This window comes from Lutra lutra, chromosome 1 (genome assembly GCF_902655055.1).
Source record: "Lutra lutra chromosome 1, mLutLut1.2, whole genome shotgun sequence".
Lineage (NCBI taxonomy): Eukaryota > Metazoa > Chordata > Mammalia > Carnivora > Mustelidae > Lutra > Lutra lutra.
This window is the reverse complement of record NC_062278.1, coordinates 121,639,145-121,654,384: the sequence shown is the minus strand read 5'-3', so window position 1 is coordinate 121,654,384 and position 15,240 is coordinate 121,639,145. Positions and strand designations below refer to the sequence as shown.

Below are 15,240 nucleotides of genomic sequence, written 5' to 3'. Positions count from 1 at the left end.
ACACTGTATATCCAGTACAATCACAATTTTGATACACACATAGAATAGAGACCAGAAAGCAGTATACAAAGAAGCTAAAGGCATGGATGATTTAATTTTCTTCTGCATTCTTTTGTTTTATAACTTACCTTCAATGGAAATCCATAACAATCCCAATTAATGTTATTTTACAAAAATAAAATTTGTCATCCGCTTTGGAGAGAAGAGCTACACTATAAAGAGAGCTGACAAACATGTGTTGGGACCTTCTTATGTTCACAGAGCCTCAACTATTCGCATCTATTGTGCTGAACTTTCCAATAGCTTCTTTTTGCCTGGGGACAGGAGGGCAGCTGGCATTTTGCTATTCTTGAGAGCTAGGGAGAATGTAGGGAGAAGAATTTACCCAAGTCTTCATTTTCTTTGTCCAGGGAGAAAGCATTTGTAGCAAGTGTCATCTGCTCCGCAGAGATTGTCCAGACAGAATTCTGTGCGTTTCCATGGAAATGCTGCAATTGCTGGGCTTTCAAAATATCCATTTTTACATATTTTTCTAGTAATAATATGAGAGTCAAATTAACTAAAGAATGTGGCCAAGATAATCAACCTCGACTCTTTATTACACAGCTTAATTAAATGCCCATTTCTATTTGTTTCTAAACTTGTGAAATCATTCTTCCGTGCTATTTTCTGCTCAAACAGGCATGCACACACTCACACATACACACACACACACACACACACACACATCCCACAAACACCTCAGACACTCATATGAACACATGGTCCTCTCCCCACCCATCACAGAACCAAAATGAAATCAGTCTTCCAAAGCAATGATGCTTGCAAGAACAAGACAGTTTTGGCCTCCATCTCAATTGCCAACTGTCACGATATTTGTTTAAGAAATAAAAGCCGGTCGTCGATGCCAAAGAAAAACGATCTCTTCAAAGTGAGGGGAGGGCGGTTCACCCTGTGGAGCTAGATCTGTGAGACATCTTAGGGCTGTGGATTTTCCCAGCACAGTGCTCCACAGCTGTGCAGGTGAACCACCAATCAGCAGAGGAAAGTGGTACAGTAGACTACCTTCTTCCGTAACCACTCATCCGTAAGCCTCATTAGTTCTACAGACTTCCTAGGGTCTCCCTTCCTTGCCCTTCCTCCCTGCCTTTTTCCATTGCCTCTTTCTCTGCAGGCAGTATGGACTCCTGAACTCCCCGGTTCACTCTTAGGACTAACTTCATGTAGTACGTTCAAAGGCTCCATCCACTGCACCTTTGCTAATGTTCTAGAACTTCTCAAATTAGGTCCATTGTTTGGATACAGGTATTTGGGGCCACAACCACATGTGTTCTCTGAGAGGAAGAACACATAAAACCACCTAAGTGCATCTGTCCACATGGACCGAGTAATCATTGCCAACCAAAGAGCAGAGCCCTGAAGGAATGAGTCCCACTACAGGTGTGTTTGACCAAGAAGAGCATCTGGAAATGGCTGAAACATGAGAGTCATTCTGGAAGCAGTGGATTAAAGGAAAAGATGCAGTGCTAATGTGTTGGACTCTCCTTACACAGGGGGTAAAAAGGATCACCCTAGGGGAGAGAAACCAAATGGAAAACAACAGGATTACCTCACACACTCTGTGAGTTTACCTAGTTTTGGCAGTCATTGCTTGTGGTAGCTTGAAGGGAGAGACCATTCTGACTGGGTTTCACTGGCTGCCTGATAACTAGTAAATTGCTAATAGAAGTGGTGCTCTGATGTGGATTCTTTTCAAAGCAATCTAGGCACACTCTTCAGGAGTAAGTCAGATGGACACATATACAGAAGGAAACCCACAGGACATTCATATGGGAAAATTGTAGCCTAGGAAATGGAATATTGGCCCTTACTCATAGTTTAGGGACACTAATGTTCCTTTTTGTCTACTTTATGTACGCCTCAGAGGTCCTTATTCAAAAAATCGTATTATGAGCTTGTGATTTAAATGTGCTGCTCCTACAGTCACCTGTGTGGGTGTGACCTTGTGGGATTGCAAATGGCTCACAACTCAAGCTTTCTAGGTTGCTAATAGTGTCTTAACTTGATATCATAGTTATCCTCAAACTGTTGCTAAAGTTTCTGGACTTTGGGTGTCTCTGTGTCCAAGCTGTGACTACTGTGTTTCAGTTTAGAAAGCCATTTCTTTGCTACCCTCTTCTTGACATCAGCCTTTGAAGAGAAACCATAGCAAATTAGAGCTGGTAGGGATTTTAGGGATAAGCTGGAGAGCTCACATATACACATGCCTACACGTGCACACACTGACCAGTTTCAATAGGAAGTAGTTGAAGTAAAGTCGTTTTCCCATGCTCAAGGAGTAGCCAACAGAGGCGGAATCAAGAATTATCACCAGTAAATACCAGTTTCATTCAAGAGCTCCTTTTCTTCTGTTTGTTTTCATAACAGAAGGACAGATAAAGATGTCACTAATATTTTGTCTTTGGTGCTGTAGTCCCCTTCCCTAGCTCCAAGCCAGATTCTCTTTAATCACAAGCAATTTTGTTTGACATTTTATCCTCCTAAAGGTAGACCAGTGCTTCCTTTTCTTATCAGCCTGCTAACCACTGGGCTGAGCTGCACCGAGTACTGTCCTTCATCATTTATCTCTTAGCTGATTTTCCTTAGCAGCAAGTAGGTTTGATTCTGCCTTAGACAAGTTTATTTATAATGTAATAGAATATGTGACTAGAAATGTGAGAAATCAGTTTCAATTCACTAGTCAAAGACTGTTTGGGGGGAGGACACATTTTTCTAATGACAGTGACTTCAGAGATCAGAGTGTATTCTCAGATGTCCCTACTCTTTCCCTAGTCCCTTTGTTTATACCACTGATGTCTCATTTTTATCTGGCAATTTCTATGGTCGGTTTCTTTACCCCTGCTGTTTAGCTGCATGACCATCAGGAGGAGGGAGAGCCATGAAGCATGGTGGATTTCCTCAGAAAAAAATGATGCTTTCTTCCCTAGACCTACACCAGAGGTGTTCAAGTTTTATTAAGAATAAGAGAATGGGGTGCCTGGGTGGATCATTCAGTTAAGTGTCTGACTCTTGATCTCAGCTCAGATCTTGATCTCAGTGTCATGAGTTCAAGCCCCACATTGGGCTCTACTGGGAGCTGGGTGTGGAGAACAAAAAAAAAAAAGAAGAAAAGACCTCTAAGCTATGAAGCCATTAAAATAGCTTAAGGATGGTACTGAGAACAGAATTATCTTAAATCAAATAAAATTCTCAAGAACCCTATAATCCTCTTTTCTGTCTCTTATTCCTGTAATAGTAAGTACCAACCTTACCCTGATCCGTCTTCCATCTCAATGCTTGTCCTCCCTCAACACATCAAGTTTCTTTTCAAGTCTTCTTGTTTCTTCTTTCTTTCAACTTTCTAATCAAGTCTTATATGACTTGTTTGGTATCTACAGTTTTTATCTCTCTCTTTACATCCTCTTTTCCTTTGCTTTTATTCCCTTTCCTTTCCTTTCCTTTTTCTTTTCTTTTCCTTCTTCCTTTCTTTCCTTTAGAAATATCTAGACTTTCCAGTCTCTAGGCTTTCCTTAGACATCCCAGGACAAAGCAGCAAAGAGAGGCCCAGCTCAGCCTAGCCTACTGAAAGACCAAATCTGGTGTTGATCTTTTATTAATTCTGAAATGAAGGAGTACTTTAAACTTTCCTGCTGCCTTCTAGTGGGTACTGGAGGTGGCTTGCATCAAAAGCATCAAAAGCACTTCCTCTATGCTAGGCACTGTTTCTAAATGGTATATATAGATACAGGTATCTATATAGATAGATACGGATATAACTCACTTATTTGTGTATATGTACATACAGACATACACACACGTGGTATCAACTTCTTAGTAATAGTAATAACTCTGGAGAGTACATACTATTATTATCGCCACCCTACTGATAAGGAAAACTGGGGTGCAAAGAGGGTAGCTTATTTGCTCAAGGTTGTCTAACTGATACATGGTAGAATTGGGGCTTGAAACTCTTAACCATTATGCTCTACTGCCTGTCTCTACAGTAATTTTTCAGAAAACCCATTATCTTTTACCCAGGGACTTCAGCACCTGTAGAAAATGCTTTTGTTCTCTAGGCCAAATGGCAACATGAAATAACATGAACCAACAGTGACCAATACCCTGAACTTCCTGGTTTCCTGGTTTCAAACCAATTTGAAATAAATACATTCATACATTTAGGAATATGTATCCCAGCTTCCATGGTCTGGAAAACTTGCCGTCTGTTTGTACAACAAAAAAAGTGGGTTTTTTTGTTTTGTTTTTTTTTGTAAAGGAAATAAACTGAATTACAACTAGATTGTAAGCTGCTAAATGACAGGAACACTGAATAATAGTAATTTGTATCCCTTATAGCGATCATCACAATGCCAAGGGCTTATTAATAGTTTTATGTGTTCAGGGGCACCAGGTGGCTCAGTCGTTAAATGTCTGCCTTCGGCTCAGGTCATGATCCTGGGGTGCTGGGATCGAGTCCTACATCAGGCTACATGTTTTACACATGAAGTCATAGAGAGCCAAGGATGGAATGATTTATTCAAAGGTAACACGAGTGAAAAGACTAGGCCAAAATCTACATCTGATTCTGTCTCTCCATTTTCTCTCCATACTATGTTTTGTTTTGTTTTGTTTTCTCCCTGGTAGAGCCCTGAGCTTATCTTTCTGGCTAGCCAAGTGAAGGTTCCTTATTTCTAAGCAAGCATCAGACTCATCTTTCCCTTCCTCTTTTTGTGACCATGCTCAGTAGGAGTATTAGAAATGGAGCCCTTTGGCAGGCCATGGAGACCTAGTTTCAGTATGAAGAAGAGTTATCATTACATGAGTTTTCAGTAATTCAGTCCAGCTCCTCATCATTTCCAGTACTTATTCTGTTCACAACATTATACTTAGCTCTTTTAAAGTTGCCTGACCAGTAATATCACCCTGGCTGCATTTCAGTGCTTTGAATGTAATGGGGGAAATGTTTCATCCTTACCCTGAAATTAAGATAAGCTACATTTTTAGCATTCAACCTTCTAACCAACCTAGCACCCCTGAAAAGACCAAAATAATTTAGCATGACACATATTTTTAAAATTAATCTTCACTTGGTTCTCTTTTTTTTAAGATTTTATTTTTTTATTTGAGAGAGAGCAAATGAGAGAGGGAGATCATGAGAGGGGAGAGGTCGGAGGGAGAAGCAGACTCCCCACCGAGCAGGGAACCCAATGTGGGACTCGATCCCTGGACTCCATGATCATGACCTGAGCTGAAGGTAGTGGCTTAACCAACTGAGCCACCCCGGCGCCCCTTCTTCATTTGGTTCTTATTGAGCATCCCATTCCTTTTTGCATGTTTCCAAAGTCATGGTACATTTCTACAGATCAACATCTAGCGGTCTGGAGTATGTACAGCCCTCCTTTCTGAAAGATGAAATAATATATGTCCCTCAGCAGTCCCCTGTTCTTCCTAGTGTCTCCAAGATGAGTGATCGCCCTGCTCTACGATGGCAAGTTTCACTGACCCACAGGGAAGTGAAGCCTGGGGTGGTTCTCATCCTTAGGGAACAGAAACAGTGAACTTAACAGAGTGAATTTAATGGAGTGAACTTAACAGAGATGTGTAATGAATTTAAATGTAGGTATGCTGGTGAGAAGAACAGTCTGACATCACACTGACTGGTGGAGGGTAGGTTACATGTCCCATGTCTGACTTTCTGGCCCTGGCCCCAGCCCTGACCTCTCCTGTCTGCCCTGCATGGGGTCTCTGCTCTCTCTCCCACAGTTGTGGACATGGATGGAAGACCTTCAGAAGGAGATGCTGGAGGACGTTTGTGCGGACTCAGTGGATGCAGTCCAGGAACTGATCAAACAGTTCCAGCAGCAGCAGACCGCCACTCTAGATGCCACGCTCAACGTCATCAAGGAAGGCGAAGACCTTATCCAGCAGCTCAGGTCAGCGCCTCCCTCCCTAGGGGAGCCCAGCGAGGCCAGGTCAGCATGGGCAGTGCTCTCCAGTGGGAAATGCCCTCGACTAGATGTGAGATAAGTCATGTCCCAGTCTTGGCTCAACCACAGCCAGCTTTGTGGTCTCTTGTGAGCTTCAGTCTCTCCATCTGTCAGATATAAAAATGCCTGTGCCATACCCAACTTGAGTTGAGGATGAAATAGGAAATGAAGAAGCTCTGATGTTTCAGAGAATTATGTATTATTCATGATGTTATTCAGCAATCAATAAGTAACACAGACACAAAAATTAACCACATTCAATAGGAAATAAATAGCATCTTCATGAAGAATTACGGCGTAGTTGGTTATGTGGGGAAATAGCCTTTATGGAGTCCCATGTCATTTGGCTTCTGATCTTGGGCTGAACCCTGAATGCTAGTGCTCCAGGTGGCAAAAACAGTTGGCTTTGACTCCATGGGGATCTAGAGAGTGTGTGTCCTTATCCCAGTCTGCTCTCCATTGCTCACATATGATCTTTCCACATTCCTTGCTGCCCAGAAAATACAACTCCCTCTGTACCAACCTAAACAAACTTAACCAAGAAGGAAAATCCTGTCGAAAACCTTACATTCATTTAGAATCACCCACAACATTGCCTCCTCTCTGTGGCCATCAATATCTAGTTTCCTCCTGTCAAGGGCACAGACTCCTCAGATAAGGTGTCACAGGCAGTGAGCCAGCCCTCAGCACTACCTCTGGGCCCAGGTGCTGTATAAGTAGGACTTGATGGTGCTAACGATGTCTTCTGCCCCCAGGGACTTGCTCTGTCCTAGAATCACTGAGTGTTGGGACCTCTGCCAGCCCCAGACAGAAATAATCTCATCAGCAAGTCCCAGGCCAGCCCTGGGGCCTGAGGGAATTACTCGAATTGGAGAGGGTTTTTCCCTGTTACTGGTTGTCCAATTAAACAAACAATGAGAACTTACCTTGAGATAGCCCCACATTTTTTCTGTTGGAAATTAATTGTGTCTATTCCAAACATGCACGTGTGATGTTTCTGAGTCCTCCTGGTGCATACTAATAAGACAACCTCTTTCCCTTCTTTCCCCAGTTGATCTTTACTAATATATAATATATGAGTTTTGTCTGCCTATCTAAGAAACCCTACTGTTACTGGCTTCTGAAAAAAAATTCCAAATAACAGGCTGTCACTTAAGCTCTCTGGCCCTCAGCTGCTTCATCTGTGTAATTAAGGGGGTCGCTGTAGGAACTCTGTCAGCTCTAGAATTTTGTGATGGTTTTGTGTTTTCTCTCCAAATGCTCTTCGGAAGCTTAGTAGGTTTTGTTCTGTGTGGGCTGGGTCCGTGTGGGTGACCCCTGTTCTCACCTGCCAACCTTACATGATGCCTAAGGGCCAAGGGCTACTCTGTGATGGCAAAGGCCTGTTCTACAGCTTAGATGCCATGGATTTCCGAGAGGACCCTAGCTAGCTGTGTGACCAAGAACCACTGGGGACCATGTGCACCCCCACTAGCATGACTCTAGCCCCGGCACCCGTCCTTGATTTCAAGACCCATCAAAGAGGAAAAGACATGAACCATGCCTGGTGGAGAGGGACAGATGCCTCCTGCCCAGCAGAGCACACATCTTCTCTTGGTCTCTGTGACTTCGCTGGCACTCATCATCGAAGCATCTCAGGCGGTTTGGCATCATCTCTGGGCCTCCTAGTGAGCGTGACGCTGACATTGGTGCTGTACAAAATGGTCAGAAATTATTCTCTTCCTTCTGGAAGCTGTGTGATAGAAAACAGCCTGAGAGGAGCAGTCAGAAAGAACAAGCATATCCTTCTAACAGCAAAGTCCTCAACAAATGGATAAAACAGAGCATCGAGTACCTGCCTTATGTTCCATTCCTGGTTGGGCCGTCTGTGCAGTGGTGGGTTTGGTGCCCAGAGAGGCCGGTGTTGGGAGCTCTCAGAATGGCAGAAGGAAGGGTTCCTGACCATGGGCCTTACACCCCTTCAGAAACAATATGAACTCAGACACAGCTGCTTCTGAGACAGACACAGGCTGACAGCATGCTGATGATTTTGCCCTTTTCTTCTGACTTCTTACAGTGTATAAGAAACCAGGAAGCCACAAGATAATGAACGTACCCCTTTATTGCAAGCTTTAGGGCCCCCTAGAATCTGAACATCTCGACACCTGTAACTGACCTATTATAATGATCTCTTTGGAGGTCTCACCACCCCCTCACTTCTCTGAGCAGCTCAGTATGTTTTCTTTTGGTTTCCCTCTATAACCTGTCACCTCCCCTGCCACTTTAGCATAGACTCTTCTGCTCAGAGAGCACAGGCCTCCCACCTGCTTGGCTGGGTTCCTCCTTTTCACACCCAAATCAGAACACATCCTCTTGGCAGCCTTGCTGTTGCCCCAGCCTAATGTGCCCCTACCCTCTACTCTCCACAGCTGGGCCTGGACCCCCATCAGCACATGGCACTTCTCACGTGTCCTTTCAGGATTCACAGCCACTCACGCAGCATGTTCTGGTCACCGAGCACATTCACAGGCACGGTCTCACTTCACAGCAAAGCACGAAGTGAGCAGGGCGGGGCATTACTAAGTGCCCTTGTCAGGAGGCTGCTGGGACTCCAGGAGGTGATGTCCCCAGGCCACAGGCCCCTGTGTGTCAGACTGGGGGCACAATCTGTGCTTGTGACGTCTGGATCCCATGCTTTCCTCACAGCAGCTTGGAGCCTGTGTGGCAGCACAGGCTCCACACGGTACTGTTGAAGTGGAGGAGGAATTTTGGTAGCTGTGATCTCATTTTATTTAAACCAGGAAGTGATTTTTTTATGTGCCTTTAGTTTGTCTACTCTTACGTGTTGTGACCATTGTGTTTACTGTCATGCATGTGCACATGTGCATGTTAAACCTGTACGTCGTAGGCTGCATGTATGTGTGGCACCCATCCGTTTCCCTAACGCATTCTGCCTCTGAGAGCCCTTTGCCTACGTTCCCTTGTCTGATCCCTTTCTCCTCCTGGAGGACGAGGAGAGTGGCTAGTCTCAATGCTGCATTGCAGGGAACCTCAGAAAGGATACACGAGTCATCGGTTCCCCTGCTCCAGAGATAGTCCCAGGGTCGCAGGGGGAGTGTGAGAAATGTCCTGCGTGACCGAGCCCATCCATACCCCCCTTGCTCAGAGGAGGAAGACTGCCTGCCCCCATATCCCTTTAACATGGCCAGGCCTTTCCCCCCTCCTGTGCCGCAGGGACTCGGCTGTGTCCAACAACAAGACGCCCCACGGCAGCTCCATCAGCCACGTCGAGTCAGTCCTGCAGCAGCTGGACGACGCCCAGGTGCAGATGGAGGAGCTGTTCCATGAGCGCAGGATCAAGCTGGACATCTTTCTGCAGCTGCGCATCTTCGAGCAGTATACCATCGAGGTAGAGGCGGGGGCGGGACACTCGGACAGAGAGGGTGGGGAGTCAGGGAGAGTTCTGGGGGCGCCACCTAGGGGCCTGCTTCCTGCTCAGGGGCATGGCCTGGGTCGGGCAAGGGGGCATCGGGCAGGACCCTAAGGGAATTCTAGGGGATGGTGCCTTGAGGATCCATTTGCAGAGTCAGCGGATTCCCAATCCACGTTCTACCTGGTTCCGTTCCTCTGTCCTCACCTGCTCTGCCAGGCAGAGAGCCTCTCTGTTTCACTTTCTGTCTGAGAATGACTTTATCAAGAAGGTTTTTGTTGGGGTTATTTGGACCCTTGGTACGTTGGTTCCTAAAAGACCATGGCGTTGGCTATTTGAGTTAGCCATTGGGTCCTTTAGCTTCAGGAGCAGGTAGGTGTTAAAATTCGGAGGCCTCCTCAGCTAATGACTAGAGGTCAGGAGCTAGATGAAATCACAGAGCAGTCAGGAAGTTAGGAGCCACAGGGAGGAAGACCTTTTCTTTAATTTGCTTTGCGCTCACCAAGAAAGTAAGTCTGTGCTAAGGCCATCTTGGTTCATCTCATGGACTCCTCAGTTCCTTCCACAAAGGTCAGAATTGGATGTTCTGATATATTTATATCCCCTTTGTGATGCCTATTAATAATGTCTGTTCCACATAATATCCACCTATTATTATTTTCTACTTTGAAACACTAACTAAAGCCAGGCCAGTAGGGTTCCTGGGTTGTGAAGAGTGTCCAACACCCAAGGCACTTTGTCCTTTTCAGGGATGGGAAAGGGTTAAATTAAAGAGGCACTATCTTTGCTCCCTGCTGGTGTGGTATGAGGGAAAGCTGCTCTCCACATATCATTTTAAAAAAATTTTTGTTTTGCATTCCGATGGTCTCCTAACAGTTTGGGCTTCTGGGTGTCTGGGAATGATCTTCCTAACAATATCTGTGGAAACTTCATGAAACTGGTTTGGAAGGAAAAGACTTTTTTTTTTCCCCCTAATGTTGCAGTTCCCATATCCCAATCCCAGTCCCAGGCAGGACCAGAGAACTGTCCTGGCAAAAGATGCTCTTTTCTTCAATTTTGTGACCAACAGGGTTTATATTGACAATCAGAAATATAAGAGGAAAGCAGTCCTAAAGTAATCCTTCCTATCCATTACTGTCTTAATGATTTGTCTCTTCTTATAACCACACCTCTACCTTTCCTTCCCTGGAAGCCACTGCAATTTCTTGCTTAAGACTACCTGTTTAAAAAAAGGGACGGTCTGGATAGTTTGTGGCACAAAGGAAAAGAAGAAAAGATGTCTTTAAATTTATATCTTGATTATCCTTCCAACTTATTCTATAACTTTAGGTGAATTTATATATACTTTTTACTTAATTTACTTTGAATCTACACTCAAAAGGATGTCAGGGGGCAAGTACTATTAAAACGTAAGTTGTGGGGCACCTGGCCACCTCTGCTGGAGGTGTGTATAACTCTTGCTTGATCTCAGGGTCACGAGTTCAGGCCCCACACTGAGTGTAGAGATTACTTAAACAAACTTTAAGAAAAATAAATGTATACTTACAAATATATATTGAAAGAACGATAAAAATACTAGTGGAAAATTAGAGATTTTGGCAGGCAGCAGAGAGAATGTGGTGAATTTCATAGAGCTGGGGTGACCAAGGTAACAAAGACAGGAAAGAGGGCGTATGAGTTGTTAATATCTGGTACTCGGGAGTGAGGCCCCCCAAAATAAACAGAGTTCCATTTGATTGTCAGGCCCAGCCCCAGGCACTCCCACCATCCCTCCCCAGCTTCCCTGTGCCTGCGGAAGGTGAATGTATCCCTTGGGAAATCATGAGAGCAGGTGTGGTGATTCTGCTCTCGCAGTCTCCATTTACTCTCCTGTCATTCCCGGTCTGCATCAAAAAGTGCTTAAGTGGAAGGAAACCATCTGAGGGTTTGGATGTTTGGGTTTTATTTTCTTAGATGACATGGTTTTGAGGTCACAGTTGCTGGCTTAGTTGCAGAATGGGATCGATAGCTTCACTTTGCCATGAACTGCACCCCTGACATTAGCCGGAGGGGGTGGCGGGCATCACTAGGGTGTGTTTGCCTATAGCGGTTCTGGGAAAATCCACTCTCACTCCTGAAAAACAATCCAGAGGATATGCCAAAATTATCCATTAAAACAAAAAAGCAAACTGCAAATCCAATACTTTAAAGCTGGCTCCTATTTAACTGTTACCAGAGGAGCTTGCTGTTTCAGTTACAGGTTTTGAATTCTTCAACCTTGGTGTTGTATACAAATGCTCTCCCCCACCCCCGCAGCTCCCATACCACGCAACAACGTGAATAGTTGATCTGTAGTAGAGAGCAAAAATGGGGATATCGTATGAGGGTCTCATAAAATGAGGGAGATAAAAACAGTGACTTGGTTTAGCACCCTCTGGCTTAGGCAATGACATGCAGGTTTTAGAAGGGGTCTTGTGCCCCATCTGGGGTGTGGCCCAAAGCTTGGGAAGTGCTGCATTTCATCCCAGATCAAAATGGAAATTCTGCCAACCCTATGAAAAAGTTCTGCTTCAACTCAGATAGTCAGAAGTTATTTTTGAGGGTGATGAGATTATTTCAAATACCAGCCAGTGTTTCACTGTGGGGGGATGACGAGCAAACATCTAGAGAAGAGCCAGAGTGGGAAACCAAGGGCAGCTTCGGCAGTGAGGGGCATGTCGGAGCTGACATTAGCCAGGACAGGGGCCCTCTCTGCAGAACCTTCAGCCCTTCAGCTATGGGGTCCTTCTCTGGACGAAGGAATTTGATGGACATACTCGGAATTCCTGGGGATTATTGAAAACCAGAGCAGGCCTGCATGCCTGACATCTGGGAATCTGAGTATGATGCCTTCCTTAACCATGTCACCGATGGCTGAGATGGGCTAATTAACTTAACAATTAAGATAGTACGGGAGTTGCTGTGCCAGACTCCTTTTCCTCAGTAAGGTGTGTGTGGCACCCACAGGATAACCTGGGCTGAGGTCATAGGGTGCCCCCACCAAGAATGAAGCTTACCTAGATGTAGTAGCCAACTGCTCTAAAGCCAGGACTGCAGCTGCATTCCTGACAGACCATCTTAACCTCCATGGAGACTAGATACAGTGACCCATGGGGGAACACAATGTTCTGTAAAGTGTTTCCTATACGTTCAGCTTCCCCCCATGAAAGAAGTTTTATATGAAATGGTTGTAATGGCAGAGACATTTCACCAAACGTGAATAATTACGTTGTGGTGGTAGGAATATGGGTGATATTTCCTTGTTGTTGAAGCTCCCATGCGTTTCAAAGTTTTCTACAATTAACCAGAATGATCAAAAAGAAGTTTTTTTAAAAAAAAGTTTTTAGAAGCAAGAACAGGCCAGGAGTCTCCAAACTCCTTTGATCGTGCACTCTCTTAAGAAATTTTTTTGAACTTGCAACTCCCTATCTTTGCATATATTAGTTTATAAATGGTACACATGTTCTATCACTGGCTCATAATCTCAGAACTCAGGGTACCCTTAGGGTGAAATTCAGCTTTTTCATTAGAAGTTGTGGTTCCATATTTCAGATCGCCTCCTTGATCATCTCTAATTATTTTTTTGGCCTGGTTTCGTGGCAGATCTGATTAGATCATCATTATTACTTTACCCCACAAGGTGGCCAACAGAGACTTAAAAGTTCTCATGTGCTTTCATGCATATTATTGTCCTCAAACTGCAGTTTCTTTGCAGGAAACTTGATAAGCCATGCGTCTTTCTGTGAAGCTTAGTTAAAAGTGGATAATAGATAAATCTGTTTAACTGGGTGCTTGTAAAGAGCAATAATTTGAACTCCCCTGAAAGCAACAGGATGAATGAGCTGCCCTCCTGCCCTCCTGGCGGCGCCCTTTCCCACCCCTCGGGCTGCTGGAGCTTGTAGCGAGATTCCAGTGTCAGTCTGTCAGTGAGTGTCTAGGGAAACATTGCATCTTTTTTACTGATTTAATCAAATATGTGTGCCTATGATATACATGCACATACAGATGCATATTTATACAGGGAGAATTTTTGTGTTTTCAGTGGATAATCTGGGGCACCCCTGGGGCGGGCATACTCACATTATAGAATACTAGAAATGACACCAAGAAAGATACTGTACATAGGGGACTTTATGAAAAATGGGCCACAGCTATGGTCTTTCTTTTAAATCTTCGACTCTATAATCACAAAGTTTGTTCGGTGTACCTGCAAATTAATCTGTGTAATTAGCCTGAGTAAGGAATGGAACGGCCAACTCTAGATCCATGGAGTTTATCTTGGGACAAGTTGTGGCTAGGCTGAGGCTGGGGAAAAGATAGCCTTCGAGGAAGAAAGTTCCGCCTTGAGGACAGACTGCTGATTACAATTTACTGGTGGTCTCAACTCTTCAAGATGCCTTTAGCATCTCATATTTGAAAGAGATTGCTCAGTCTGCCTTTTGCCTGATAGAAATCCAACTCAGTCAACATTTAGTGAGCACCTAATATGAGTCAAAAAGGATGTTGGGCGTTGAGGATACAAACAGTCCTTGCCATTCTGGGCCTAGCTGGGGAGAAACAGAGAAACAGAATCGTCGTACAATGTGTTAATTCTGCGGCAGAGAGAGAGACTGACAGTTGGATGAGAACACTGAGGCAGGAATATTTAGTTTAGTCAGGCTGCCCATGGAAAGTTTCTTGAGGAGATTATACCTGGAAGACAGGTAAAGAAGTTGGTGGCCAGGATTTGGCATCCCTAGGAGATGCTACCTAGCCTCTACTGGGATATCTCCAAATTCTGTAAGTGAGGTTTGGGGGGACAGGGGCAGAAAGGAGAGCTCAGGATTTTATCAGTGTATTGAACTAGAATCTCCAACCTTCTACCTTTGATCCGAGTCTGCTCTCTGGGAAAACAGAATAAATCTGCTCCCTCTTTTATTTAGCAGCCTTAAAAACAATTGAAAATGGTCATCATAGGCTCCTTCTCCTTTACCTGAAAAATGTTGAGATTATATAGTTATTTCTACAATCCCCTTGACTTTAAAAATTTGGTGACTGTTTGTCTTCATCCTCTTCATCATCTGTGGCACAGATCCCAATTTATTCTTGTCTTTCTGGATGTCACGTGGTTTCCAGACACCCAACTCTCCTGGTTGCCCTCTACTGAGGGCGAGTTAGCCACGCCTTCCTACATACACCTGGGTGAAGTGTGCTCAGGGTGCTGGCACTCTGTCGGAGTGGCCCAGGAGATGAGAGCCTCTTCTGTATTCTGTAAGCTTGTGCTCCCTTAAAAGCGCCTGGTTATTTTTTCAAAGTGCTTCTGATACACTGACTTTCAAAAAAAAAAAAAAATCTTAAAAAAAAAACTTTTATGTATGTTCCCTCTCAAATTGTACTGTTTTTCTTCTTGGCCCAGTTCGTCATCCTATCAAGATAAATTTATTATTGGTTCAACAATTGTAGCTATTTGAAATATTGGCCCAGTCAGGCAGGCCCTGTGGTGCTTCATGGAAGTTCTCCTCTGATGATGCCATCGGACTGCACGGTCACTGTGTTGCCTGGGGATCATCCTCTAGTCCACTTTCATAACCTCTTCTTCTATAGATACCGTGTCAGGCTCTGCAAAGCCATGCTGTGCTCCATGTTCATAATATACCTCGAGTCTACCAACATAGAAACTATAACAAGAAAGTTGAGATCTATTTGAGATCCCTTTTTGTGGGTTGCTCCTAAGGATCACTGTAGCATTCTTTAAATGTGCTCCAGTTCCTTTGAGGAGGAAATCCAGAATAAGTTCTATAAAGTAAA

At 44.3% G+C, this 15,240-nt stretch overlaps 1 protein-coding gene across 25 annotated transcripts in view; it reads left to right on the top strand.

Moving 5' to 3' along the window:
• Positions 1-15,240, top strand: part of KALRN (kalirin RhoGEF kinase) — a 675,882-nt gene that overhangs the window by 356,357 nt on the left and 304,285 nt on the right. For 21 of the 25 annotated variants that reach the window (XM_047734954.1, XM_047734936.1, XM_047734961.1 and 18 more), the window contains exons 12-13: positions 5,803-6,011; positions 9,240-9,414. In XM_047734954.1, the coding sequence (XP_047590910.1) occupies positions 5,803-6,011; positions 9,240-9,414 (384 nt within the window). The remainder of the gene's footprint in view (positions 1-5,802; positions 6,012-9,239; positions 9,415-15,240) is intronic. The other 4 variants (XM_047734993.1, XM_047734982.1, XM_047735089.1 and 1 more) reach the window with 1 other exon arrangement.